The sequence below is a fragment of the Notechis scutatus genome, chromosome 5 (genome assembly GCF_049901735.1).
Source record: "Notechis scutatus isolate UNSWTSFEM ecotype Mainland chromosome 5, rNotScu1.2, whole genome shotgun sequence".
Lineage (NCBI taxonomy): Eukaryota > Metazoa > Chordata > Lepidosauria > Squamata > Elapidae > Notechis > Notechis scutatus.
The window spans coordinates 26735179-26760928 of NC_142013.1; the positions used below are offsets into that span (position 1 = coordinate 26735179).

A 25750-nucleotide genomic window follows, 5' to 3' on the forward strand; every position below is an offset into this window, starting at 1 on the left:
CCCTGTGGTATTCCTATTAATATTGATTGCAACTGGCCTTGGAGGAAGGAGGTAAACAAGTAGATAACTGCCACCCACTCCCAACTCCTAAATCAGCCCAAAAACAATACCACCGTTTATAGTATCAAAAGCTGCTGAAAGATCAAGAACAGCAAGGATGATGTACCACCTCCATCCTACTCCATCCAGAGATCATCCATGAGTGCAATCAGTGCCATTTTGATCCCATAGCTGGGCCTGAAACTGACTGAAAAGGATGCAGATAACCAATTTTCTCCAGGATCCTCCGGAGTTGGAATACTACTTACCTTCTCAACCACCTTTCCCAAAAAGGGGAAGTAGGAGACTGAACAAAGTTGTCCAGATAGCAAGGTTCAATGATGGCTTCTTGAATAAAGAGCACAGTGGTGCCTCTCTAAAAGTTCCAGAAACACCCTACCAACAAGGTTGAATTCACCATCACTTGGACTCATTCACATAACACTTCTTGGGCGGTCTTAACCAGCCAGGAGGGGCATGGATTTAATCTGCAGGTGGTGACATTTGCATTTTGTGGGACACTGTCTGCTTTCTCACGTTTAACAGAATCAAACCATTTCCAGATAAGCTTGCTCTCCGGGCATCTCCACAAGACTTGCACCATGTTTGGTATCCAACTGGGATCAAAACCAAGTGATTTTATCTTCCAGAAGCCTGGAGAATTCTTCTGCAGGCCATGAATATGGATCTCCAGGCCACTCTTTCCAAGGAAGCTCTGGGTGACCCTAAATAGGACCACAGGACAGCATTCTGTGGAAAAACTAAAAAAGAGAGAAGTATTGATGCCTTACTACCCTTAGCACCGCAAAGTGTACCTTAAAGTAACCTTCTGTCCAGTCAAGTTCATTCTTTGTTTGCCTACAGCAGCACTCTAGGCATCTTTTAATGCTTTTCGGCTCCCTCAATTCTTCTTTCAGCCATGGGGAGTAATAGGAATGATGGGCCAGGAGAGGGTGCATGGGCACAATCCTTTTTAAGGCTCTGGCTGTCTCCCTATTCCAGGCAGCTGCTGCCAAGCGCCCTCTGCAGGACTGTGTCGTAGGTTGGCAGGTATGGTTCCCCCAGTTCTCTTAGAAACCAAGTTGGGTCCATCAGTCACTGGAGATGGACCAATTAAAAGGATTGAGCCTCCCTGCAGAGGGGGATAGTGCAGGAGAATCTCAAAGTCACCAGAATGTGAACTTGCCATGACATGGGAACTAGAGAAAGCTATCCTCTCAGATCATGTTGCCACTACTCTGACAAGAAAAACAAGTCAGAGTGAGTCAGGTCAAGAACAACCGGGGAGTTGCCCATGGCCATAGTGGAGGCCAAGAACTCCCAGGCCACTTTGGAAATCCACACCAGAGACAGCAAGTTGAAGTCTCTCAGAACCATAAATCTGGGAAACTCCACTGCCAATCCTGAGATGGCTTTCAGTACTCAGGCAGGGATATTGCCACAGAGCAAGGGAGGCTGGTACAATAACTATAATCCCAATTGCTCCTTTGAGACTAATTCAAGAATAGAGTTTCACAACTGGCAACTTGTAGAGCAGCATCCCTGATGACTACCAGAGATTCCCAGGCAACCACCATTTTCCCTTCTCCCGTGAGCCAAGGTCTGATGCCATATTCTAAACCTGACTGGCCATATTCCAAAGAGCCCCCCTCCCCCAAAAAAACTTATCCAGATCTTGGTAATACATGCCAGATTGGCCTGCTCCTCATTTATAATGTCTCAAATAATGGAACCTTGTTGTCAAATCAACTGGCACTCAGCAGCAGGAGTCAAACTTTTTTGCTATTCCTACAATGATTATGCAAGAATGGCATGAAGGCATATTTATAGTTGCTTTGGCTGTTTTAGTAGTCTCATGACACCAATCAGCTACAAGTGAGTGTGGTTTCATCCTTTCACCGTATTAAAGAAAACACAGGCCTGTTCTCAGAAAACACAGAGAGTGCCTTGTTTTCATGCCATTCTTTTGAAGCATTTCTCTCGCCCAATTCATTGTCCATAGTTTTGGCTCAGATTCACTGCCCATTCTTTTGATTGTAGCAATGTTTTGTTAAATTCAGGTTACAAGTTCCCTGTTACTTTCTTTGGAGACTTTTGGAAGAATCAGTGCTTAATTACTTTTACCACAATTCAGCCAGAATATTCCCTTTTCTTTTCTTGAATTAGAATTTTAAAGTGCATATCTCAAGTTGTTGCTTAAAAACAGGATGATGTCTCTTGATCATTTTGCATGCATTTTGAATCATAAAAGAAACTGCATTTCTTTTTTTCGTAATTGCTTAGCAAGTTAACCTAAGTAGATAGTCAGAAATACCACTGAGAAAAACATACGAAAATGCACTCAAATCTCAACTTTTTGTGGACATAATCCACTCAAATCTCAACTTTTTGTTTAGCGTTAGCCATGTATTAGTTCATTATATATTTTATTCTTACAGTACAAGTTAGACTATATATACTATGGATACACAGGAATAAGAAATTTTTCTACTTATTGCTGTATTGAGGCTAAAAGGAAGAATCCCTTAAAGCTTGTTCAGAATGTGTGTTTACCTATTACAGCTGGGATTGCCATGCATAGCTGCTACATTTTATGTAGTACAGAATTTGAAATAATGTTTAACCTTAATCCCATATTACTGTGTTCCTTGATTTTCATTACTAAAAGCTTTCCAGTTATTTGCATTTTAATCATCAGAGTATTGTAAGTAACATAGTGCAAGTTATTGATGTTTCTTCTTTCAGATTTAAAATTATACATCTTCTAATTCAACCTGTGCAGTATCTATTCAACAGGTGACAAAGAGAAAGCACTATGCATATTAATTTTGTCCAATTCCTTTGCATATTTGAAACCGTTCTGTTTGACCATATTCTAGCTAGGCTATGGCTTTCAGGCTTGTGTATAATATAGTTTCACATGACAGAAGTTGCTGAAGTAATACAAAAAGCTATCAAAAGGGCATCCTTATGAAACACTTAATCCAAGGTGTAAAATTATCTACCCATACTATAAGTTATTGTGACTTAAATTAAGGCTGGAGCCCTGCCCTTCTGCCCCTGGAGCAGCCCACCATCGGCTAGTCCAATCAGCTTTTCTTTGGCCGGCCTGCAGGCATCCACAATCAGCTGATCGCCAGCTGACCCACAGGCAACCACGATCAGCTGATCGTCAGCTGACATCAGGCAGATGGAATCAGCTGTTCATTGGCTGGTTGTCATCTCTGCCCTGCATGTGCCTCTCACTGCCTCCGACATCCACTGATGGATTCTGTGACACTGCGTGCAACCCACCACTCATCTTGCAAACTAGGGGTCCCTCCTCCCAGGTATGGCAGCCCCGAGATGGCGTTTGACATTGTCACCATTTCGGGGGGTTGAAACACATATTCTGAAGCCGTAAGAAGACTCATCCTACAGTTTATGAGCTACTGTTTTATAGATACTGGCATGCAATTTCAATGCCCCATTGAATGGATCCTGTGTCAGACTAGATGTGCATATACTGCAATTAAAGTAAGAATAAACTTGTTACAAAATAAAATTCTGAAATACTTTTGAAAGGTACAACATTGAACTGAAACTCTTTAGGCCTAAATATTAACATTTAGTTTCAGTAACTGGGAAGAAGTTAACTCATAAGGCAGAAAATTTCCAGGGTTCCCATATCAGAATAGTCTATTATGTTATAAATTCCACATAAAAGTGGGAAAATTATACACTGTAATATTTCCAAATACAGTAGTCAGTTAATTTTTGAAAATGAAAACTTTGGGAGTATAAAATAAATTATACTATCATACATTAAATTATACTATAGGAAAAGCAGAATGTAGGATGATTGGAATACCCTTGTATTATCTAAGGTTACTGGGTTTATATTCAGTGATGGTATTGGCTCAAAGATAAGTATTAACCAGTTAGCCTTAATCAGAAGAAGTCTTTTCTTGAATCCCTATGAGGATAATTTTCAACTCTGAAGTATAGGAATTTGGAAATACAAGGATATATACTGTATATATATTCACACACACACACATGCACACAAGTGAAAGTATCACTTAGATTTCCAGTTTGTAAGAGTCATGAGAAGCTATCTCAGAGATCTTTCATATGATGCTTTGGAGAAAAAAATATAATCACACTTTGTTTGATGCAAAGAGGAAGCCAGGAATCAAATAAGAAACACAGCTGCAATTTTTAATCACTGTCACAATAAATCCAATAGGACTATCAGAAAATTTTTATAAATTGTTCCCTGTAATCTGCAAATCTGATTGTATTTAGAATCTTTGGGATATTTGCGCGTTGACTGATTGCTTCTACTTTTCAGATTACTTACCTTTCATTTGTTATCAATTCAAAATAATTTGATGAGAGATTGCTTGCTTTTGAAATTTCTTGCGAAAAACATTTTGGTGAAAATCTCACAGGTGAGCATGGCATTCTTGCTATTTTTATTTAGTTACGGTCAAAGAGTATGATTCCCTTGTCTTCTGTCTTTCTAATAGTATGCAATCTACTTTGTATGTGATACTTACATTTCAAAGGAAGACAACATGTGGAAATTATTGGACATTTTGGATTGAGAGGTGTGAGTAGTCAGGAAGGCTTTTGAGTAATAGAAACATATGTGACAGAAAACAACACAGCAATATACTCTGCCACTTTCAATACTAAATCAAAAATGTCATACAGAAAATATGGAAAGTAATGGATAGGGTTCCCCAAGAATAAGGTAGAAGAACAATTAGCAAAATTGTAAAGCATTTTCAGCACAGCATTACTTTTATTGAAATTGATGAAATCTTATGAGGCAGGAATGGAAATAAGAACCCTGCATGTAACACACCTGCAGAGAGGACAAGAACAGACTAAATTGTCAGTTTGCATTATAAAACATAGAAGTAACTATAGTGTATTTTTGATCAGGAGAACTGTTCTTTCTTCTCTTGGATTCTCTTTGCACCTCTCCACGTCATCAGGAATGTCTATCAGAATGGATGCCTTCATTCTTCGTTCTTATGCTGATGAACACAAGTTATCATTACACTTCAGAGTTCCTTCATTATAAATGATCTTTGAAATGGCAAAATATCAGGCTGATATATCAGGTGATACTTTTACAGCTGATAAAATATGTGGTAAATGGGTTCAACATTTTATTTCAATCTTTTTTTCAGTGATTCTCTTAAGTTTCTGAAACTGCCCCTCCTCTATTAAGGAAAAGAGAACACCAGAGCTGTTTAGTTTGTCCTGTGTTTTTCTTAGGAATGAGCGTGAATTTTTATTTCCTTTGATGAGAAATTCTTTGACTTTTCATTAAAACTATGGAATAGCTTCAGATTTAACTAAATATCTCATGTAGCGAAAATGAAACCTACAGATTTGAGTGATGTGTATTCACTGACATTGGCTGTGCTGTTTTAGAGTTATCTTTTGACAGTATTACCTTTAGCATATGTTTTTCAGGCAGTTCAACAAGATCTTTTCCATGTTAGGAATACCTGTACCAGTTGAATTTCATCTCTAAGCATAGTCAGGTCTTAATTTGCTTTTTGCTTTGATTTACTGGCAAGTTTCTTTCTAAATGCAGGAGAAAGCAAAACTAACAGGTCCTCCACTTGTGGATTGCTGTCTTCAAAGAATTTTTCCAGTTTCTTTAAAGACTTCCAAAAGGATTGCCCTATTATATTTGTTCTGAGACAGAAAATATCTATATTTGCACTTTTTTATTTAAATGTTGCTATTTTTAGGGTCTGTGAGTAATCTAAATGTTTTAATCATCTCAGAATCTGTGGCTTTCCTAAAGTTCTACAATGTAATAGTTTCTTTCTGCTGTCTATTAAACAAATCATACAGTATGAATAACAGGGTTATTTTCTTCACCCATCTATCCCACTGCCATCTTGTCATCATCTTTTTTGTTTTTAGCACATGCACAAAAACTTTCATTCTAATGTTCCCATATTGGCTCATCTATTCCCCGTGGGCCATCTGTCCACTGTACCTCTTGGGAATTTTTTCTTCTTCTCTATCGTGATCTATTATTGATCATGTTTGGCCTTAAGTAGTTTTTTTTATTAGGCAGTTTATCACCACATTTTTCAGCAAGGAGAAGGAAATTTACACATCTGACTATAAATCATTTACGAGGCTGCTGGGCCATTAATGTATTTTTTATGGATCGGCAAACAGAAAATAGGAACAAGCCTCTTGGCAGAGCCTCCCTGGCCTGTTTCAATTCCACTGCTTCCAGCTCAGATCCCGGGTTCTGGAGCAAGCAGATTCATCCTTCTGCAGAGATTACCAGTAGTTCACAGTTCCCTAGAGCATCTGCATTGCTGTGTTAGCAAAGGAATGCAGGCTGCTGTTGCTGCGCTGCTGTGCTGCTGACTGTACTTGGCACCAGTCCACAACACAGTGCATCTTTGCTGACTTGGCTCAGCTTGATGAATCTGAACAGAGAAACTGGCAGCAGGGGTGGGTGAAGGAAAAAGTAAGTGATAACAGTGGTAGCGGTTTTGCATTACTACTGCTTTTAGCTCCCTGGGAGGAATGCTAATTAGACATCTACCCTTTGTGCTTTATGTCACTGGTTTAACTTGAGATTTTTCAGGCTCTCTAAATTATTTTCTGGGGCTTGGCTGGAAGGCAGTTTGGTTCTCATTAGGAGAAACACTTTTAGCGTGCATGTGGCCCTATGTAGATGATTTCACTTATGTTATAATATATCACAGCTGGCCTCAGCGCTTTCCTTCGTGAAATGGAGGAAAGATGACACTGATGCTGTGCTGAAGTGCACCTTGCAAATTCTTTAATCAAAATGAATGAGCACTGAGAGGAAAACAAATTGCTGGAAACAGTCGCTGGATGTAATTGTTCTTGCCATTGTTATCAGTCTCCTGCAGTTATTTGGGGAACTTTTGAGTAAAAGAGGGTGAGAGGTTCGTTCAATTGATGGGTTTTTTAAAAAAAATGAAAATAGGCCTATTTGAAAAATATATAGAGAATTTAAAACCAGAGAAGGAAAACATAATAGATCTATCCACCTGGATAGAAGGCTTTAAGTGATTTCATGTTTCTATAAATTCTATTCTATTTGTGCTGCTGAATTGTTATCTTTTTTTGGTTCTTTTCATGCAGAAGAAAGTTTTAATCATTCAGCATGACAGGAGTAGCAAATAAATTTCATAGCTGTATCTGAATCTACAGTTCCCTCCAATATGTAACTCGGTACATTATATCATCTGTATTCAGTGACCCAGTTCTGCTATTAAACTATTAAGGTAACTAGAATCAAAATGTGTCTAAGCAGCACAATTTAATATTAAAAAAGAACTTGATACTGTTACAAAAGAATCCCTCATTTGGCTTGTTTGAGATTTCTGATGATTCTCGTAATAAAATGTGGACTTTAGCGCAGCTGCTATATTTGATAATGAGCTGATCATCATAACTATGACTCAGATACACTCTTTCAGCCCAATCTCCTCATAGGGTTGTTGTTATGGGGGAAAATAGGAGGAAGAAGGTATGTTGGATATGTTCATTGCCTTGAGTTATTTGTAAAAATAATAAAAGCAGTATACAAACAAACAAATAAAATGGCTTCTTTTGCTAATGCGTTTTGCTTGTAAACTTCTTGTAATCTGAGGGAGGGAGCAGGAAGAGCAAATAGCAGTTTGACTAAGTAGTTATAGAAGAACTTTTTGTTTTGTCTTTTCTCTCTCTCTCTTTCTTTTAAATTATTCCTTATGGTAGCCAGAATGTGTAAACTGGGCCAAAGTTGGTAAACTGCCAGTTAATGGATGGTAATGAGGGATGGTGGGATCTGATATTCAATAATAGGTTTTATCCATGCAGAAGTCATTAATAAACATGCTTGGCCATGTCAGTTATATGGCCAAGATGAAAAAGATTAGCTAATCCAAAAACTGGTCAATGTTTCAATACATTTTACTCAATCTCTTCCATTCTACATAAACTCAAACTGATTATTAGTTTGTTGTTTGGCATTACATGTAAGCCAGAAACTTTGGCTTGTTTTGCTAACAATTCACATTTGGGTGGCCTGCCATTGTCTACAGTCACAAATAGCAATACAAATTGTACATTTGAATTACAGCTAAATTCTTCATTAAGCAGAAGAAGCAGTGAGGGAATGTACTGTGATTTTGGAAAGTGTTCCTTGTTTTACTTAGCAGCCTTTCTTTATTCATCAAAGCATGAAAAGAATCACTGAGCCTTATCGGTACAGTTGTTACAAAATTCCTCTGCAATCAAATGAAAGTGCAAAGACCTCAAGGTCTAACTCTTTAGAAAAAAATGCTCATTCTCTGGACTTGAATGTTAGATGCATCAAATTAACTCTCTCATACTATAACCAACTGTGCAATAGCATATACAGTGGAGAGGAGAGATTAATGTATGTCACTGAAATTAATGAGGATTGATTAGCATTATGCAAGTTAACATCAAACTAGATGCTATTTTTATTCCGATCAATGTACTTTGTTTTTATATTTTTAACTTGCTAATAGTATAAAACAACTTCAAAATCGCATTTTGTTCTTCAAAATGCAAGCATTAGGAAAAGAAGATAGGGATATAGAAGAAAAACAGGAATCTCAGGTCATGCAACAAGAAATCTTAAATGAATTGGGCAAGTAGTAATTTTATTTTTATCAAAATTGCATACTTTGTTTTCTTCTAGATATATGGGTTTGCTTTTAATAGTCTTTTTCCTCTTGGGCTTCTGGAATCTCAAGCCCTCTAGATTTTATGGAAGTACTACTTCCAAGTGCCTAGCTATTGGTTTATTGTTTTTCTGGACTAAAGCGAATGCAACAGCTTCTTAAATTTATACTTTCCCTGGCTTGGATTGAGATATGGCAGCTAACAAGAGAATGAAGGTGGAAATAAAAAGGAAAGGATATAAAGACCAAGTGTATACATATGTATTCAAAAACAATTGTACATATAATTAAACCGTGTTGTTTTTATTATTGGAAAGTTGACTCTCTCAAGATAATTTTATATGTGGCCAACTAGAGTCAAAAACTAACTTGATGGCACATAGTAAAATATAACAATATATTATTAGAATTTCCTGTTACGTAGTTTTTCTTTTATCATTTTTAAGGGGCGGTCAGGTTTTCAAAGGTTAACTGTGCATTATTGAGAAATGCATATATTGTTCTTCTGTTGCTGCCTTTCATTTACAACTCCAGTTGGGAGCAATTTTGAGAGGCAAGCATTAAGAGAAATTGTGTTGTTTTTTCCACTGCCATATTCCTACTCTATATGTTTCATTTCCTGTTGTTTCTCCCCTGAATTGGAACTGCACTTGTTTTTGTCTTGGAGACCATATTCTATAATGTGACATTAACCTTCTTTGATCTTCTAGAAACACCAAGCTATAGAAAATTACAGATGCTCTACAGTTAAAGTTTTAAACTTTCATACAGGTAGGCAAGTGCTAATGAGAAGAGGAAGCACAGAAGGATGTCAGGACTATTTCCACAGCCTCATATTAATGCACATACTGTGTCATGAATGGCCTAACCAATATCCACATTCACTGTATTCCATTTAAGCAAACAATTGTTCCTTCAACAACAACCAAATAAAAAGAGCAAAGTAACCTTTCTCAAAGATCAGAGCAAGCTCCAAGAAACCTAATTTATTGCTCCAACTATTTTAAGCTATACTTATCACCTTACACACTGAGTTTCTCCTCTTCGGTATCAGTGAACTTGGCATGGAATGGAAGGTAGATACGCTTTCAGTTATCTCTGGGAACAGTGGCCAACTCTCCTCCCAGCAACTGTAGAGAGACTCTCTTCTGCTGTGGGAGAGAGAAGCTACGCTGTTTTATCATTGCTCACAAAGGCAACAAGGAGTCCAGAGCTCAGCATGAATCAAAGGGGCTTTGATAATCTGGCACTTCTTCTGTTTTATTTCTGCCAGGCCCAGACATACACTATCAGCTCTATCAGGGTCAGGTGGGAAATAGAACAGATGTACGGGTAATGAATGTGTCTGTCAATACAATTGTTAGTACAGTGGTTGCTGATACCTAAGAACCTCCAGGCCACAATAGTTATGTCTGTCTGCTTATTTAGAGTGTTGCATGGCATGTAGGCATTTACTATGAGATGTAAAGAAAACAGCATACTTTATTTTTTGTTGTCTTGTTAGATTCCCTCTCCCAGTTTTAAAGATGCTTAGGTTAGCTTTTTTGCTTCTGTGCTAAATCAATATCTGAACAAAGGTATTTTAAATGAAAAATATATGGTGAAAATAGGGTGACTGAGAAACTAAAGGGAAGTATTACGGGAACCTCAAGCTTTGCAAATGCAAAAAAAAATGTTTTAAATAGACTTAATGGAGAAGTACCTGCCCAATGAGAAATATTGAGTAGCATAGCATAGTAATGTAAATGTAATGAAAACTTGAAAGAATACATGGGAGATAGGAGAAGAAGGTAATCTTGCCCAGGTTTAAGATGAATTGAAGCAACTATCTCTCCTGCCACATTCATAGACACATTTCAGGTGAAATAGAAACTCTCCTTGGTAACTGCACTTGTGCTTAAGGAGTTCCTGCCAAGAGAGATTAGGTGAGCCCACCTTTTATTATACTACTGCCACAAGCAAGACCCTTCATTTTTCTCTACAAGGCTTTAGGTCTGTAAGCTGCCCACGCTGCTGAGGTGTGTTTTCATCATCTTTTTCTTGTATTGATCATTTGATTTGTGTTTTTAATTCCTTTTAATTTAAATTCCTTATTTATCACATTTATTTTATTCTTATTTTTTAAGCTGCCTAAAGTCTCATTTTTAATAGAAATGTGGTACATTTCTACTACAGTCATCTCCCAGTTCATCCTGCCCTGTTTTTCTCTAGCTGCAGAAGTTAATATCAGAAAGGATGATTCAGAACTAATCTAATCTGTCCTGGACTTGCGACTCCTGCTCAAAGAGCAGATGGCTGGCACAGCTAAGAGACCCTTTGCACAGCTTGAAGTTGTGCACATTTTTTCTGCATCAGGATTCCCTGTGCTCAATCGCTCAAACCAGAGGTGGGAGGCTGCCGGTACAACAACCGGTTTGGTGATTGTGCGCTTCACACTGCACACACATAAACAGCTTTCTAAGAATACTTACCTGCTATGTTATTACTGGGGAGTAACACAGCTGAGAAGTAGCAATCCACTTTGTAGCACAAATCAGCTGAGAGGATATAGATAAGTATAGCGCAGGGGTAGGCGGGCAGGCCCACATGATCACCGGAGCGAATCAGTTCGCTGCCAGCTGATTGTCGGAGCTAGGGGTTCACACGAACAGGTCCGAACCAGTAAAATCCCACCCCTGGCTCAAGCCCCACTTATTTCTCATCTGGACTATTGCAATGCCCTCTGCATGGGGCTACCCCTGAAGTATATTTGGAAGCTTTAACTAGTACAGAGTGCAACAGCATGAGCAGCCTTTGGGGCCCCTACAATGGCCCATGTTACATTGCTGCTTCACAAACTGCACCAGTTGCCAGTTTGCTTCCAGGTGCAGATCAAGGGATTAGTTATCACCTTTAAAATCTTCCATAGTATGGATCCAAGTAACTCGAAGACCCGTCTCATCCCATTACGACAAGCCTGCCCCACTCATGCTTGGAGGATAGACATGCTGCAGATCATGTCAGTCAAGGGATTCCAACTGGCGGGATCCAGAAGAAGAGGCTTCTCTGCTATAGTGCTGGCCCTCTGGAAGATCCTGCCCCCAGAGTGAGGTCTGCCCCCACTCTCCTGTCTTTCTGTAAGACCTGGCTCTGCCAGATGGCCTGGGCACCCAATGTTGGAATACCACACTAGAGATGGCTATTAAACTAATAGTAAATTTAAAATTTTGCGAGCTAATGCAGAAATGGGAAGAAATGGATTTTGATAGACTACTGTCTTTTGAAATTAAGACACCCTATAAACGGAGTGATCCACCCAACCTGAGTTAGTGCAAATTCATCCTGCCTCTGACATAACTTTTCCCAAATGTTTAGTCTGAACAATTTGACTAAATTCAGTAATTTAATCTTGATTAATCTGAAATCATTCCATAGCATTTCAGCAAGTTGTCAAATAATGTCAATAATTTTTGTTTGCTTTTATTCTTATTTTTGGCTTCATTTATAAGTACTTTAGAAAAAGCTATGGGAATATTTCCAAGTTCAAAGTATATGAAAAACTCACCCTGGACTTCCGGTTTGTCGGTTCGCGAGCGGCAGGGATTCGCAGCTGCGCGATCCCGCTGCGCTAGCCGCTTTTGGGGCTCCGATCCGGACGGGTATGGAGCTAGGCTGCCCTGCAGGGGCAGCTGAAGGTAGGGGAGGAGTTTGGGGTGTTGCAGACCCCTCCCGGCCGGCAGAACCCCTTTTCCCAAGACGTGCAGCGGCGGTCCGTAATGGCAGCCACAAAGAAGCTGGCAGCCGGGTAAGAATGCGCAGGAGGAAGTGGAGAAAGTTATTGAAAGGAGAAAATTTTTCTTGGTTCCTAGGACTCTAAGACATATTTAACAAAATTCCTGAAAAGTATGACTTTCTGAATGATACCTTCTAGAAGAGGAAAAAAGCGGCAGTTTGATGGTGCTGAAAGGAAAGCTTACCCTCTTTTCCTACGGAATAAATAAGTGAATATTAAGAAACCTATTTTTTAGGTGAAAACTGGCTTTAAGCGATGAGTGGGAAGAGAGAGGACTAAAAAAAATATTTGTATGCTAAGACTTTGTTGGAGGAGATGCCTTAAGGATTTGAAGACTAAAATATATTGCAATAAGATTTTAAGAAACAGATTTGGACTTTCTTTTTCTCTGATTGATACTACCCCAGGAGGAGAAAGTGAGAACTCTGCCTTGGTTTGGACTGATTGATAACTTTGGGACTGTTTCATTTTTTTTTTTTTTTTTGGAATATTCTGGTTTGTAAGAAGAAAGAAGGGGAAAAGAAAAGAAAAGATTTATAATGGCTCTTTCTATTGAGGAACTGAGAAAAGATTATGAACAAGCAAAAAAAAATGGTAAAGCTGGTTTGAAAGAAGCCTTCCTTTTTTTAGAAATGGCGCTATTAACTATCAACAAACATTACAACAGATGAAAACAGCAGAAGAAGAAGAAGGAGAGGAAGCCATTTTAATAAATTTCAGAATTCGACCAAGAAAGAAGGAAGAGGGAAAGGAAGAGAAATAAAGGACTTAAGATTTAAAAAAACACTTAAGAAAGGGAAAAATAAGGTGCAAAATCAATATAATGATAGTAAACAAAAGGGAAAAGGAATACGACAGAGAAGGGAAGCCAGTAAGGCAGAGGCTAGAAGAAGGGGGGTAGAAAGGTTTGTTGGGAGAAGAAAGAAAGGGAAAAGGTGGAGAAAAGCTACAAAGTTTTGAAATTAAATGGGAAAAAAAGGAATCTTTTTAGGGATAAAGGATAAAGTATAATTTTTTCAAAGAGATTTTGCAAGGTACATAAGATGATATTGTAGTATTGTATTAGAAATAGAAAACTTAAATGGTTTAAGAGTTGATAAGAGATTAAAATGTTGAAATGTTTAATAATGATTGGTTTTAAAATTTAATAATATGAGGGGAGGTTTAGAATATTGAGTTTTAATTAAAGAGTTTAATAAGATTATGGTATTGATGTTATTATAAAATTTCTATTATAGTATTTGTTTTTAATATTTAGATCTATTGTTTAACTATGTATTTAATTATTCTGGATGTAATGTACCAAGCAAAATCGGATTGGGTATTGGGCGTTATTTTAAAGGTTAATTTGATTAATTTAGTGGGGAGATAGAAAGGCATCATACTCTGATTAGTGATTTCAGGAGAAACTTCTTTTTTTTTATAAGGAACGAGACAAAGGGACAATAAAGAATGGACAAAAGATACAAATATAATGACTCAAATTAAGATGATTAGTTAAGATAGAATTAAGAAGAGTGGAATATGTGGAGAAGTTAATATAGAAGACTTAGAATGGTAAATAAAATAAGTAATGATATGTAAGATGAGCATGAATATAATTGAAGTCCATGAAGAGAGAGATACCTGGGTCCAAGTTACTTTCCAAAAGATTTTTTTATGTTTTGTGTATTGTGTGTATATGTTTTTTTTTGGGGGAGAATTAATAAAACCTTGCAGAAATATAGAATGAGAATAATGGTAACTAAGTCAGAAAGAAATAGATGAAATAATAATAATAAAATTGAATAAGAGTAAAGAGAAGTAAAGAGAAATTGGATAAGAGGTTTTGTATGTTTATATGGAAATGGTTTAAAACAGAATTATAGTTTATCTGACTTGTTAAATTTATAATGGAAAAAGGTTTAAACATGTAATGGATAATGATGATTTGTGTGTTTTGAAAATTAATAAAACTTGTTTAAAAAAAAAAAACTCACCCTAAAAATGCCAACAGCTGAAAAAGATCCAAACAATCGCTATATTTTCCAAAGCTAGTTGATTACAGTAAATTACTGGTTTCTTGCACCAGATAAGCCAGGAACAAGAGAGCTCCATGTTTACATGGGTCTTAAATAAAACATTGATCAAAGACAGTTTGACCATGGGTATACATTAATAGGAAATCTCATAAAGAGAATTATTTTAAATTTGATAAGGGAACAAGAGAAGGAAAACATGGGTATCCTTCATGCTCTGAAAACATGACAGACCATATTCTTCGAAAAACAGCATAGCAACTTTGATATACTAGAACTGTCAAGGCTCTGATTATTATTGTGAGAAGCTAACCCTGTGTTTTACTGTGGAAGGAAGGAGATGATAAGAAAGTAGCATTAGACATATTTGAGTTTCTAGTCTTTGTTCAAGGCATGAATCATATTGGCATTTAATCACTAGCAGGCATTGTAACAAGAATTCCATACTTAATACAGCCATTGAGAAATCCAGCTAAAACGTGCATATTATACTAAAGCTGTATATAGGAAATGGCTATAAAATAGTCTAAGTTCTATGAATTTATGCAAAGAAGAAATTGAACCAAATCATTTATTATAAACATTGCTTCCGAATACATCAAGGCCAGAATGTAAAAAAAGAACTCTGGAGGACTGCACAAAAAGTATTCCACTTTGGTTAGGCTGTTAGCAGCTAGCCGTCTTGGCTCATTACAAAATTGCTCCCCTGTTGCTAATATAAGTGAATAGAATTCTGAGTGTGCATACAGCGAGCTGGTCTGTTTCCAAGACTGAATTTCACAAAGAAGTGGTGTCCAGGATAATACAAGATTTGATGTTTTTGTGGAAAAACAACATAGTGTCAATTTACTGAGAGCAAGTATAGTCTTATTCAGTTTTGATATTTTTATTAAAAGTATTATTACTGATATTTTTAATCTATACATAACCATGTTCTTTGGCCCCTAGAAGTCATCTGTGGGGCTTACCATAAGTCATAAATGCCATTCAAATCTTACATAATGGTCGCACACAGCTCTATGATCATATTCTAAAAATGCTCTCTTAAACTCCTTTCACTGTACAGAACATAGAAATGCTGGTTTCTGTTTCATTTCAATACAAATGCAAGGATGATGAGAGAATTGTGTCTGGGCATAAATATATAAGGGAGATAAATGTGAATACGTGAGAAGTGGGACTGGAAGTGTGTTTCAATATGTTTCTGTGTGTGATAGATTGGGGAAGATACTGTATATCAAATGAACTTGATTGAGACAATAAGTGTTTGCAATTGGATTTTCTTTTGGGGGAATCTTACAAACAAGAAGTGCTTCTTTGTCCTTCTGTTGCCAGTGAGGTTTTTATTATACAAAAATAATTCCTTTTTCAAAAAATGGAAGGTAACCGCTTGTTTTAGATCTCTCTCTCTCTCTCTCCCTCCCTCTTATTGCATGAGATTCTTATCATGCCTGTAGCTTTTTATGGTTTTCTATAAACTTCTTGTGCTGTCCCGCATTTTATTTTACAGTCAGGGTTGAATTGCCCAAACTGCTAACAAGTAACAAGGCCTTATCTCACTCCATCCTCAGTCACTCTTCCAACTATGGAATGCCAGAGATAGTTTTATTTTCTCCTCAGCCTGAGTTATAGCCAACATTTAGCCACCCCAGATTAGATCCCCTTGGTTGCTGACTCGCATTTATGAGGCTTTTGGATTCAGTATACATTGCCTCTCAGGGTTATTAAAAATATGGCCAAGAAAGGTCAATATAATGATGATGCAAATCATCATATGTCATTATGTATATCACCCCATTTTAACCACACTCTGAGATGCTCTGACCTGAACTTCTGCTGGGTTTTGACATCTCTTAGTTCCTGGGTTGGAGTAGTTTATTACCACTACTAGCTGGCTGTCGGTGTTGCCTCTTACCCTATAAGCAAGTGTGCCTGTTGGTGTTCACAGCTGTTTCTGTCTCTTTGATCTGTTAACAGTTCTCAGCCACTTGTCTTCTGAAACAGCTCATGTCATATTCCACCTCCAGTCACCCTCTCTAAACTGGCTCTGGCCCCATGCATTCTCGAAGTTGACTGTCCTTAATGCCTTTGATCAGGCCACTTCTCATCTCATTTTCCAATGAGTGTTTTCTCCTGGTACAACCCCAATCATATCTGGGTGTGGAGTGCTTCTTCTGCAGCTGAAGCACAGGGTTGGCTCAACTAATTTGGCTACTTCAAAACCCAGGAGGGAAAGTTTAAAAAAGGAACTGAGAGTTTTGCACAAAATAGTAAGGTCGTCTTTCCAAACTGCTTTTTGTTATCACAGGAAAACCAGCACTTGGCTTTGTACTTCCACCAGGTCTGTAAGAATGAGAGAGAAAGGGCAAATGTGATTATAAAAACTTTTCCTCAGTCAACGCTCTTTTGGCGTATGAGAGAGGCCTGTATAATTAATTAAGGTCATCAGGGTTGCAAAATCATGTAAAAATCAATCCTTTACAAATGAAATTGCATATATCCAAACCACAGCTAAGCTACAGACTAAGTGTAAATAAATTTAACAAGATTTATATTCTTTTTCCAATAAACCAAGCTATACACAGTGAGCAAGGCCATAGGAGAAAGGAATTAACTGCGCTGGTGATTTCATCCCCCCCCACCCACACACACACACATTCCAGAGCAACTGAGACTTGCCCTTAATATATGGCTTTTGTTTTATTAAACAAGTGATTAGTATATGGCTTTTTTATTAAACAAGTGATTATATGATACTTGCTTTGCTTTGGAACTCAATAAATATACTTTTTGTGTAGCAGAATAATTCTCCAGCCTCTGAGCTGAAGATCTGCCATGAAATGCTAGTTTTGTTTAGGCAGGAATTTATTTTAAAGGAAAAAGCATTCAAACATGGGAAACTACTCTTTCACATCCAAAGCAGTGGTGGTATTCTACTGATTCGGCCTGGTTCTGCCGGGCTGCAAGCAGCGATGAACAGTGGAGACCTAACTGGATCTTTCCGCCGCTCTGCTGTTGGGTCAGCCCGCCCGCCCAGGCTCCCATACTCACTTTATCCTCTGAATTTGAAGCGCAGCTGCTTTGTGTGGCACAGAAGAGTGCTGCGCAACAGCTGCTGAAATGACCAGGATCATGCAAGCTTTCAGGAGGCGAGTTAGAATGCCTCTGTGCCTGCGCAAAGTGTGCACGCAAAGCTCACCCAGCAAGCAAGCCACACCCACAGAACCAGTGGTAAAAATATTTGAATCCCACCACTGATCCAAAACTGCAATTTAAAAGCAGTATTATTATTGTATAAGAACAAATTATTGGATGTTTGTTTATTAATTTATGGAATAAGTATTCATATTGGTCTGTTTCAGAAACATGTTTGTTCTGTGTGTCTTTAGGAGTCTATAGCTGCAATTTTATGTGTGTGTGTGTGTGTGTGTGTGTGTGTGTGTGTGTGTGTGTGTGTTGTGTGTGTATGTGTGATATATATATATATATATATATATATATATATATATATATATATATATATATATATATATATATATATATGTTACTTAGAGAGACGATTGTAGTTCTTTTAAGAGACGTTGAGAGAGATGAGACAGAACTTAAGATATATATATATATAATTAATGAGTGTAAATACATTGATTACTAATCTCACAGGTGGGAGCTTGTCTGGTGTGTATGATTAGCACATGTAAGATAACATATGACTTTGTTAAACAGTCACTTTTCTCCACTTTACCTTGGCTTTGCATGCCACTCGGTATATGCTGTTAGTTTAATTATATAAATCTATCCTATCCCAACCAATAAACATATGAACATAGCTTAGCATATGCCGCTGTTCTTCCCAAATCTCATTGTCAAAAGCTGTTTGGGTGCCTTTCCTATTATCACACTGTAGAGGTCTAGGACTTTCATTATAAACATAGAACCTTAGAGATTGTCTAGTCCAGTCCAGTGGTGGGTTTCAAAAAAGTTTCCTATCAGTTCATTGAGCATGCACTTTGCGCGTGCATATTGTTTGCTAATGACCTTCTTTGGCAATCCCTGTGTGTTTCACACCTGATGCGTGGTAATCTGCTGTGTCGCACCTACCATCTGAGTTTGAAAAACAAGGTATAAAGCACACAGGGCCAAACAGATGATCGTTGCAGCAAACTGAACCAGTTCATTCTCAGCTGATCCTCAGAGGTACTGGATCGCCCAAACTGGGCCGAACCGGAAGCATACCACCCCTGGTCCAGTCCCCTGCTCAAGGCAGGAGACAAATTGTTATCCAGTTTATTCTTGAAAACCTCCAATGATGGAACACCCACAACTCCAGGAGGCAAGTTATTCCATTGAATAATTGTTCTCAGTGTTAGGAAATTTCTCCTTAGTTTTAGGTTGGACCTCTTTTAAACAAGCTTCCACCCATTACTTCTTGTCCTGTCCTCTGTTGCTTTGGAGAATAGGCCAATCCTCTCTTCACTGTGACAGCCCCTCAGATATTGGAAGACAGCTATCATGTCAGCCCTAATCCTTCTCTTTGAAAGACTAGACACACTTAGCTCCCTTAACTGTTCATTTTACTATTTAGCCTCCAGGCTCCTTATCATCTTTGTTGTTCTTCTCTGCACACTTTCTAGGGTCTCAGCATCTTTTTTTATAAATTCACCACTTGATTATTTTTTTCAAGATTTTCCCAGATATTGAAATCAAGCTGATAATTTCTGGCTTACAGTTTGCTCCTTTTTGTAGATCAGGACCACATCAGCTCTTTTCCAGTCTTCTAGTAGTTCCCACGTGGTACAGGAGCTTTGGAAGATTACATTCAGTGACTCTGAAATTATGTTTGCCCACTCCTTCAGAACCCTGGGATGTAAACCATCTGGCTCAGGTGATTTGTATTTTGTAAGGGATTCTCTTACTAATTCCTTGCCTATTCTTGTTCAGTCTCCCTCGCTGCTTTTGATAGGTTGGATGCAAAGAAGGATTTAAACTGTTCTGCTTTATCCCTGTCCATCACCTTCTTGCTTTCAGTTCCCATTAGTTAGATAGTTCACCTATCATTTCGTTGACATTGTTCTTGTTCCTTACATATTGAAATAGATTGTTGTTGTTGTTATTATTGTTGTTGTTGTTCTTGTTCCTTACATATTGAAATAGATTGTTGTTATTGTTGTTATTATTATTATTGTTGTTGTTGTCATTAATTGCCAGTCTTAGCTCATTCTGGGCCTTAGCTTTCCTGACTCTCTCCTTACAGATTCAGGCTATTGTTGATATTATGTTTTAATTATGTATCCCTCTTTCCATTTTTTATATTTGGCCTTTTTGTTCCTCATATTGTCAGAGAGCAACCATGCTGATCTTGTTCGGTGTCTTTTGTTTTATCTTTCTTTGGTATTATTTTTGCTTGGGCCTTCATTATCTCATTTTTCAGAGTTACCCAAGCATTTTTAACTGTTTTTCATTTTAAGCTTTTTATCCATTGAATCCTTGCTAGTCTCTCTCTTAGCTTGTTGAAGTCAACTCTCTTAAAATCTAAAATTCCAGTCAGACTTAGTTTAGTTACTTGTGGTTGCATTATGGTGAATTCAACTATGACATGGTTTCTGTCCCCCAAAATTCCTATAGTTTTACCTCCTCAGCCATTTTATCCCTGCTAGTAAGGATAGTTGTCCTTCTAGTTCCCTCCTCTACCTTTTGTATAATAAAGTTGTCCGGTAGGCACATAAGAAACATGTTTGATCTCCCACTCACTGAAGAGTTTTCTTCCTAGTTGATGTCATGGTAATAAAGTCCCCCATTACTACTGTGCTGAGTTTCCTCCACATCTCACCTAACTGATTTTCATCTATTTCTTCCAGTTGGTTGGGTGGCCTGTAGTATACACATATAGCAAATTCATTTGTTTTTCCTTACCCTTTCCATCTGCATACTGTGCACCAGGATAAAAATGTTACTACTACTTCTTTGGATTCCTCCATGACAGTAGAAAGTCTTGGAAAGTAAGGCAAGGAGGCAGCTTGGTGGTTGCAAGTATAAGAGAAGAAGCTAAGAACATTTTTGTATGTGTGCCAGAAAGACAGAACGTTTATTATCCCATTTGTTACTGTATTACTACATCATTGTAAAATGGAGATAGAATATATTATCTTCATCTCTCTTTTTTTTTTAGGTCTAGTGAGTCCCTTGGAGGTCTTCATGAATACCCGGAGTGTTGAAGTTGCTCGGGGTCAGACAGCCATCCTGCCCTGTACTTTTACCACTAGTGCTGCACTCACTAACCTTAATGTCATCTGGATGGTTACGCCTCTTTCCAATGCCAACCAACCTGAACAGGTACCAAGTCCTATCAGAAAAATGGATGAGCTTCCTTTTGCCTCTCTTTCTCATTTAAGATTATTTATGCCACATTTCTCCTAGTCAGACTGGATTTTTTCAACTGTGAAAAGGCTACACAAAACTTATCTCTACAGTATATCAGATGAATAAGATGAATTCTCAATCTTGTACTTCCTTAAGCTTTTATCTGAATCTTGGGATCATAGCTACTTTTTTTTTTTTTTGCCAGACTATTTCAGATATTTTGTAAATGAAAAAATACAAGTGAGGGTTAAGGCAGATTCATCAGCACTGTGATTTTTCCGGTTTGAGGGAATACAGAACGTTGCAGAAATCCATATTTGGAGCTCAACACCTGATCATTGGTCTTATGATTTCAGCCATGTGGTACATAGTAGAGCTCTTTGTGAGGAAAAGAAATATGAAGTGATTTATTACTGCTCTAACATGGTAACTAGATCATCATATTATAAGTAGCAAAAAATATTACAAGCTAGAAAAATATGTAGTTATTTCATTATTTTTTTATTGTTGAAACTTTTAATCTGCTTACTGATTCATTCACCTTTCATTTTATTTCACAATTGATATGGAATTATGGAAATTATTATTCTTATTTATTTCCATATCTTTTTTTCTTTTCTGGTTTTTTTTTAAACAAAAACCAGTTTTTTCTCCTGTCTGTAACTTCAGACAGATGCTATCATGAATGCTACTGGTTGGGAACTGAAGGAATTCCAAATAAAATCCTGTTTCTTGTTTGTTTCCATTGAAGCCATGCTGGAGCAGCCTTTACAGCAGGGGAGGGCAATTTTCCCAGGGTCAGGAGTCACAACTTGCTCCCTCAAGCAGCTGGAGGGCTGCAGGTGACATCACTAGGTAGGTGGTGAAGTCACAGAAAGGATTCCTGCAGGTACCCGAGTCCTGCTGTATAAATTACAGGGCCTGCTGCAACCTTTGCCTGGGCTATAATGGTTACAGACAGAGGGGTGACATTCTTTTAAAAATTAGCACCATGCCTATAAAGTTTCAGTTAACTACAGCAAAGAGCTCTAGAGCACTTTCATTATTATAGCAAATAAATTTGTTTTGTAAATTATTCCTTTTTTTTCCCAAAACACACACTGCTATTACAGATATAAGATAAACATAGCATTTTTTTTTCCAGAATCAATTTCCTCAAAGGTTATTGCTATTAGTTTTCTACTCATGCGTGTCATACTAGGTGGCATGTGAACATAGTACCTTAAATTTTATTGAGAGTTCTTTTCCCCAGTTAGATAACATTTTCTAGATTCATGCAAAAACTGTCATCAAATTGAAACTGTTTTAAAAAATTGATAAAACATTGTTATACAACTTCCTCATATATAACTTCCGGGAATATTAGCCTGTATTTCCCATAACAGCAGACTGCCAAAACTGCAGCCCTGTATTCTTCATGCATTTAGACTCACTTGCTGTCAAATTGGCTCATATGATCAATCAATATCTTCAGGAGGAAGAAATGCTTTTTTCGCCTTGTAAACACCGATTCTTTAGCATCGCAAATTTAAGTTTGGAATTTCAAGAGGAAAAAATTGAGATCCATGGAGTTCAATCGGAAGGAACATCTGATTTCAATTGAATTCTATTTCTTTAGAAATAGGTAATAAGTCTAGGAAGGAATGGGCACAAGAACTTTGATACTTATTTTTCTGTGTTAAGTTTTGTCCTAGTTCTACCTACAAACTCAGTAATTTGACACATTTATACTTATCTCTGTGCAATAGTAAATAATTTTTCTTTAAATTATTTTGCGATTTGGAATCCCATTTTAAACTTTTACACAAACTTTTTTTAAAGTTGAAGCCAACCACTGCCACCTAGTGGTCCTTTGGCGTTTTCAGCTTGACTAATTTGCCAGGAGTTTCATTTGCCTTTTAATTTAACTTATAATATTTTGTTGAATTGAGCAGTTTTATAATTTTCAATATTGCACATTTCTATTTTAATATATAAAGCTAAAAAGTTATTTTTATACATTATATGTACTTTTATTACAAAAAGTTTGATTTTGTTTATTTCTTGTGTGATTGGCTGATACTATATCTTTTTGTGCTGTGTACACAAACACAGATTTTACATTTTTATTTCCCCAATTATATCTATATAATGGTGTGCATACTTTTTGATTATTTTATTCTACTTTTCTATCTGCATTTTTGTAAAAAAAAAAAAAAATTGAAATTTGACCATAAAGTAAAAGAAATCAGCACAAAAACTTATCCATACCAAAAATAGAAGAAATGGTGTGCAAAATGAAGATCCAAAACTCAGGTTTATGCTAGACTCTGAAGTGTTTTTAAATCACATCATACAGGTAAGATATTGTAATCAGAGCATAATAAGTAAAAACTTTCTTACTCTAATCTTTAGTTTGCATGATATGGTGCCTTGTCTTTTTCAGGTTATTATTTACCAGGGTGGTCAGATTTTTGACGGTGCAGCCCAGTTTCATGGGCGAGTGGGGTTTGCAAAAACAATGCCAACCACCAGTGGCTCCATCTTCATCAACAATACCAAGCTCTCAGATACAGGAACGTACCAGTGTTTGGTGAATAATCTACCAGACCTAGGAGGACGGCATATTGGAGTCATTGGGCTCAATGTCTTGGGTATGATCTTTCTAAAATGGATGATAGATTTAAAATATGGAGGTGAACTGATGTACAACTTTCTTTTTAATTTTAATTGTAAGCAAGACTCTGGAACAGGATTTGCTGCCATGCCAGTGGTCCACCAGTTTTGCACAAGAGTACTAGATAACTATAATTTACTTTAACTGTATGATTCTGACCAGTTTCATTCATATCTGAAATAACACACCAGTAATACAACGGAAAGGGATTAGAAGTCATAATTAAAATTGGTCTCTCTCTAAAACTTCTATGAACAACTCAACTCTTGGCATATTTGTTCCATTACAGCCACTCCTCATTTAGTGACTACCTTGGTTAGGAACCATTCACAAATATGAGATTAATAGGTGTTAATAAAAATTCATTTCCTGCCCAATATGTGCAATTATCAGCAAATTTCAGGTGCCTAAAGCCTGCCAGAGGGTTCTAATAAACTAATTAAGATCACAGAGCTGAGCTTGTTAACACAGTAACACTTTTTAGAGAAGTGCTGCCTGAGGAAAAAAACAGGAAGAGAAAGCTTCTTCAACCAAAATCCTGTGAGGGGGCAAAAGTGGAGGGTGGGGAGGAAAGATCAGATATGGCACATTGTAAGAGAGATCTTTGTCTGAATGAGAGGACAGCAACAGTGACCCTTGCAACATCTCTCTCTGTCTCCCCCTTCCTCCCTCCCTCTTTCTCCTTACTTAGTGACCATTTCACTTAGCTAAGTTGTTGGACAGAGTATGGTCAGTAAATAAGGATAGGATGTAAATACTTAAAATTCTGACAGAGTAGAGTATAGCAAAGGAGACAAAAAACAATTTGGAGATAACAGAATATTGTACTTAGGCCCACCTAGTTCCTGCCAGGTGCTTATCCTTCTGGTTGGTGACATGCTGAAGAGGGAGTAAAGTAAAGCCAGCTAGTTAAAACCATCACTGCCTGTCACAAAAGGCCCACTCACAAATCAGAGCAATACAGATAAACAGAGATTGGAAACTGGGAGAATAAAGGCAGAAAAGAATGGCAGTAGAAATGCAGGTGGTCTTCGACTTACAACAGTTCATTTAGTGACTGTTCAAAGTGGCAACGGCACTGGGAAAAAAGTGAGTTATGATTATTTTTCACACTAATGATCATTACAGCATCCCCTTGGTTACATGATTGACATTCAGATGCTTGACAACCGACTCACATTTATGGCGGTTGCAGCATCCCAGGGTCATGTGATCCCTTTTTTGTGACCTTCTGACAAGCAAAGTCAATGGGGCAGCCAGATTTACTTAACAACCATGTTACTAATTTAACAACTGCAATTATTCGCTTAGCAGTTGTGGCAAGAAAAATCGTAGAATGGGGCAAAATGCAAGAGATTTATCACTTAACAACATACATTTTGAGCTCAATTGTGGTTGTAAGTTGAGGACTACTTGTACAAAATGTCATGCTGATTCGAGGAGTGGATATCACTTTAGTTCAGTAATAGGGAAGGGCCTTCAGTCACTCAGTATCCCATCCAACTGCCTGGTTTCCATGCAGGTAATTCTAAACTTACAATTCATTTAGTGACTATTCAAAGTTACAACAACACTAAAAAGGTGACTTAACGACTTTTCTCACTTTTGACCATTGCAGCATCCCCCATGGTCATGTGATCAAAATTTATATGCTTGGCAATTGATTCATATTTATGACAGTTGCAGTGCCCCAAAGTCACCTTTTGTGACTCTGCAAAGTCATTTTACTTCATTGTTAAGTGAAGCCAGATTCATTTAACAACTGTATTACTAACTTAACAACTGCACTGATTTCTTTAATAACTGAGGCAAGAAAGGTCGCAAAATGGAGCAAAACTCAGTTAAGAATTATCTTGCTTAGCAACAGAAATTTTGGGCTCAATTGTTGTCCTAAGCTGACGATTATCTGTACTTGGGAAAGAGTTAGGAAAAGAAACCCATCGACTATCTCCTTGCCAAGATAAAAACCTGCATCTTGTCAATTAAATTTGTTGCCAATATGTTGTTCTCCTTTAAAAAAATTAAAATGGATTTCTTTCTCTTAAAATGCCTTTTAAATTCACAGCTGTCTTAGATGAAAGAGTGATTTTGTTGACACTGCAGCAAGGAAGAAATAGTTCAAACATAAGCGTGCACACTTCGTTAACAAAAACCCATACCTACCCGATATTGGCATTATGTATCACTTAATCCTTAGTTGTATAATGAG

At 37.4% G+C, this 25750-nt stretch overlaps 1 protein-coding gene across 2 annotated transcripts in view; it reads left to right on the forward strand.

Annotated features, from left to right (window-relative positions):
- Nucleotides 1-25750, forward strand: part of IGSF11 (immunoglobulin superfamily member 11) — a 185958-nt gene that overhangs the window by 149615 nt on the left and 10593 nt on the right. The window contains exons 1-3 of one of the 2 annotated variants that reach the window (XM_087966394.1): nt 10628-10663; nt 20695-20858; nt 23311-23518. In XM_087966394.1, the coding sequence (XP_087822520.1) occupies nt 20721-20858; nt 23311-23518 (346 nt within the window). In that variant the 5' untranslated portion in view covers nt 10628-10663; nt 20695-20720. Of the gene's footprint in view, nt 1-10627; nt 10664-20694; nt 20859-23310; nt 23519-25750 lie in introns of those variants that run through there. The other variant, XM_026681886.2, reaches the window with a different exon arrangement.